General features: G+C 36.4%; 1 protein-coding gene across 1 annotated transcript; it reads right to left on the bottom strand.

Moving 5' to 3' along the window:
- Positions 1-317: 317 nt before the first annotated feature.
- On the bottom strand, positions 318-2,860 carry LOC148587666 (endochitinase EP3-like). The gene is made up of 3 exons (XM_088513389.1): positions 2,595-2,860; positions 1,770-1,918; positions 318-873 (listed from the first exon to the last, which is right to left on the bottom strand). The coding sequence occupies exons 1-3, from the start codon at positions 2,858-2,860 to the stop codon at positions 464-466; spliced, it is 825 nt and encodes a 274-aa protein (XP_088369515.1). The 3' UTR covers positions 318-463.
- Between the last annotated feature and the right edge of the window lie 986 nt (positions 2,861-3,846).

The following is a 3,846-nucleotide window of genomic DNA, read 5'->3' as shown; positions in this document are numbered from 1 at the left end:
ATAGATGTTATCTAAGGTTTAAGGAAAAAACATAAAAGAAACTAAACTCTGAGTATTCTTATTCATCAAAACTGATTCATAAACAACAACTGACTTTTCTGGAGGTTATAAACATATATTTATAGACCCCAAAACCTTAACCTTAATAAAACACGAAATAAAGACTCACAAAACCTTCAACCTAATAAATATGAAATAAAGTCGGTTAAGCCAAATAAAGCAACGCGTCGGGACGGGACAAGTAGCCGTCTGGACGGGGACTAAACTGAAATCATAAAATGCGAGAAAAGTAACATAACGTCCGGACGGGGACTAAACTGAAATCATAAAATGCGAGAAAAATAACATAACGTCCGGACGGGGCTCCGAACCGGACGCTCTGGCTGCTCTCTGTTGGCATTTCTTTGTAGGATCCATACATTAATAGTAAGCAAGTATCCAAGAAAACAGATCCAGGTTTATCCTAGCAACTGAGATTACTACCAGGAGAGACACTGAATTGGTTACAGTATTGATTGTAATAGCTGATACGGGCTTGGACAGCACCACGGTCTCCACCATTGCACTCATTTCCGTTAATCTTCTGAATTGTTGCCCCAAATCCTTGGCGTAGGACTGGTTGAACATTGTTCATCCAGAACCACAAGGCCGTCTTAAACGAAACATCGGGGTCTGTGGCCACAGTTTCAGGAGAGGTTAATCCGTCGAACTTAATGGCATTTCCGGCTGCCCCGTAATTGTAATTCCAGGATAGTTGAAGTGGTCCACGGCCAAAGTATTTTTTTTCTGGGTTGCATGGATACTGTGTGTATGACGGGTCACAGTAGTTCTTGGAAGCAGAAGCACCATCTATCTCTTCTATGTGGCAGAGAACTGCCCAAACACAAACAATTTGCGTCAATATGTCCTTTTTACAATGTGATATATAGCTCAAGATGCACATCCCATTTAAATCTTTTCCGAATTTCTTGGTTATAAGTTATGTACATAAGTGTTTTTTTTACAATAATCGCCTATATATGGAATCATATACTTTATATGTTTTTTTCTGATCATAACGAAATAACCTCATGTATTTGTATGTTTCTATGTTTCTATGAATTAGGTATACTATTATAAAGGGAAAAGTTCACATATCCTCCTCAAAATACTACTCAATTCATAATGTCCCTATATCAATTGCCACAATGTCCTTTCAAACTACCAAAAAATTGACTATGTCCTCCTAATGACTAAAATACCTTTAAATTAAAATAAAAATTATTTAAAAAAAATAGGGTGTGAAAATTTAAATTTTTTCCCTTTTTGGTTTCTTCTAATTTGTTGAAGTATTTTTATATATTTTGTTGAACAAAATTTAGGGTAATTTTTAAAGTGAGGTTAGTAAACAGTTATGAGATGAGTAATGATATTTAGTAGACATTTATACGGTTCCATATAACCAGGATGACGTCTCAATGAAAATAAGTCCTTAATTTTTTTTGTTCTTTTTACAAGTGCGGATTCAATGGCTAATTTTCAGTACCATAACATCAAATTGTATGATAGTAGTACGACAATTTACTAAATAGCATTACTAGCTTATACAACCGTTAAAATCAGTCATTGAATCCGAACTTGTAAAACAAAAAAACAAGGGCGAGCCACATCATCACAGTAATATGACAAAAGTAGAGTAGTCTACTAATAGCATTATTGGTGAGATATAATTACGATCAAGTAAAAACAGAATTGAACAGGTTAGAGAGAGGGAGTAATTAAGATCTTACATCCAGTCTCATGCGTGACATGGGCAAAGAAAGCTGCAATCTCACGCTTAGAATCATCAGCAGCACCAGTTGTGCCAAACTGAGAATAGGAATTAAGAGCATTAAGGAAAGCAGCCCTGGTGTAGAAGCTTTTCCCTGGACAGTACTCTCTGTTGGGAAAATTGATAATTAATTGGTTACCAATTTCCCACCAGCCCTTTATGCGAAAGACAAGTTTGGAAGGAAAACACACGAGAACACACACCAATCACACATGTACACAAATAGTTTACGTGGTTCGGCAATATGCCTACGTCCACGGGGCGTAATCCGGTCTCCTTCTTTACTATTGAGAAATATTGAGTATAATAGTACAAGCTTGAACCGCTCAAGTTTAATATTCCAAACCCAAGCCCTTAACCCCTTGTACACCTCACTCAACTGTCCTTCTCAAATACCCAGTAAAGAAAAACTCTCTACACTTTGTAAATGTCACAAAGTGCTTTCACCAATTTGAATTTTCGAATCCCCACTTAACCAAGGATTGCATGTCCTTTTATAGTGGCTAATCACGAAAAATAGGAGAACAATTTTAATCTAATTGCTACTGGAAAAACGAAACCATCATGAATACAAAGTCTTTCATGATGAAGATAAGCATTGCAACCCATATGTTTATCCACACACGTTTTCTCCAAAAAATCAAATTCTAGTTGTTCTTGGACTCCTTTTAAAACTAACCTTATCCTCTTATAGATAAATATGACTTGAGCCCACCAACTTGAATATTGATCTTTTCCAGCAATTATCTTCACACTTGTTGACAATTTGAGCCATTATCAACACTCTCCAGTGGCCTGATTAAGTATCCCATTAAAGAAATCCTCAGTCACAACATCACCCACCGAAACACCACTTGAAGCAGGTGCAGAACAAGGGCCTTCTTTGCACCCCACCCCACAGTGTTCACTGGTGTTGCCACAATACCCGTATTGGCTGCAGCATTCGTTTGCGGCACATCCACAATTTTGAGCCTTCACATATCCTGCTAAGATTAATGAGACTACAACAAGTGTTATGAGATTTTTTTTCACACAAAGTGCAACTTCCATCTTGGGATATGGGTCAATGAAGAAGATGATTGTGTGATGGAAAGCAAAGTTGATCGAGCCTCTCATATTTATAATACAACATAAGGTGAGAAAACAAACCCAATAGTCTATAGTCTAGATGATGACTTCTTGAGGGCGCGTCTAGTACGTGTCTGGCTTTTTGTTCTCTTAACTTGTATATTGGGTCATAGATTTGACTATTGACAAATAGAACAACTGTCTTTCTGTTTTGTTGTTGAATAGGGTAACTTGTACGTTGGGTCATATTAGTGTGTTTAATTAATAAGAAAAATGCTTCATTTTTTCCCGAATCTCTCCTATTCTTTACAACACATCTCGTTTAGTAAAGAATTTTGTTGCGGAAAAAATGAGTAAAGTTGAGTTAAGTTGGTTACTAAACGGATCATATTATAAATTTTTAAACGTTAATTTGGTGGTGTGACTCTTGTGTTCGCTGCATATTGTTATTTCTACATTGGGTCATTATTCACCAGACCAATGTGTAAGGCTTTTGCAATCAAAACTTGGAAATTGCATTGTCCCACCAACGGTAATTAATTACATTGCTAAGCCGGAGAAAGTAAAAAATTTAGGGTTAAATACTATTCCAATACTTGTAGTTCACACCAAAATCAAATAGACACATGAGTTTTCAAAAATATCACAAATGGTACCTGTGGTAAGCAAATAAATCCACTTGGTACCTCTGTCAAGATTTCGTAAAATTTTTTAACGGAACACTACGTCACCCTTACACGTGCGCGCCACGTGGCGTGGTACCTAAGTGTTTTGGAGGCGGGTCATATTTAAAAAAAAAAAAAAAAAAAAAAAAAAAAAAAACCAAAAAAAAAGAAAAAAAAAAAAAAAAAAAAAAAAGAAAAGAAGACGCATGCCAGGCCACCCCCTATTGGATGGTTCGGCCACCCAGCGTGCGTCTTTTTTTTTTTTTTTTTGGCTTACCACAGGTACCATTTGCGATATCTTTA

Source organism: Corylus avellana, chromosome 2 (assembly GCF_965113065.1).
Source record: "Corylus avellana chromosome 2, dhCorAvel1.hap1.2, whole genome shotgun sequence".
Lineage (NCBI taxonomy): Eukaryota > Viridiplantae > Streptophyta > Magnoliopsida > Fagales > Betulaceae > Corylus > Corylus avellana.
This window is presented reverse-complemented; position numbering and strand designations above follow the sequence as displayed.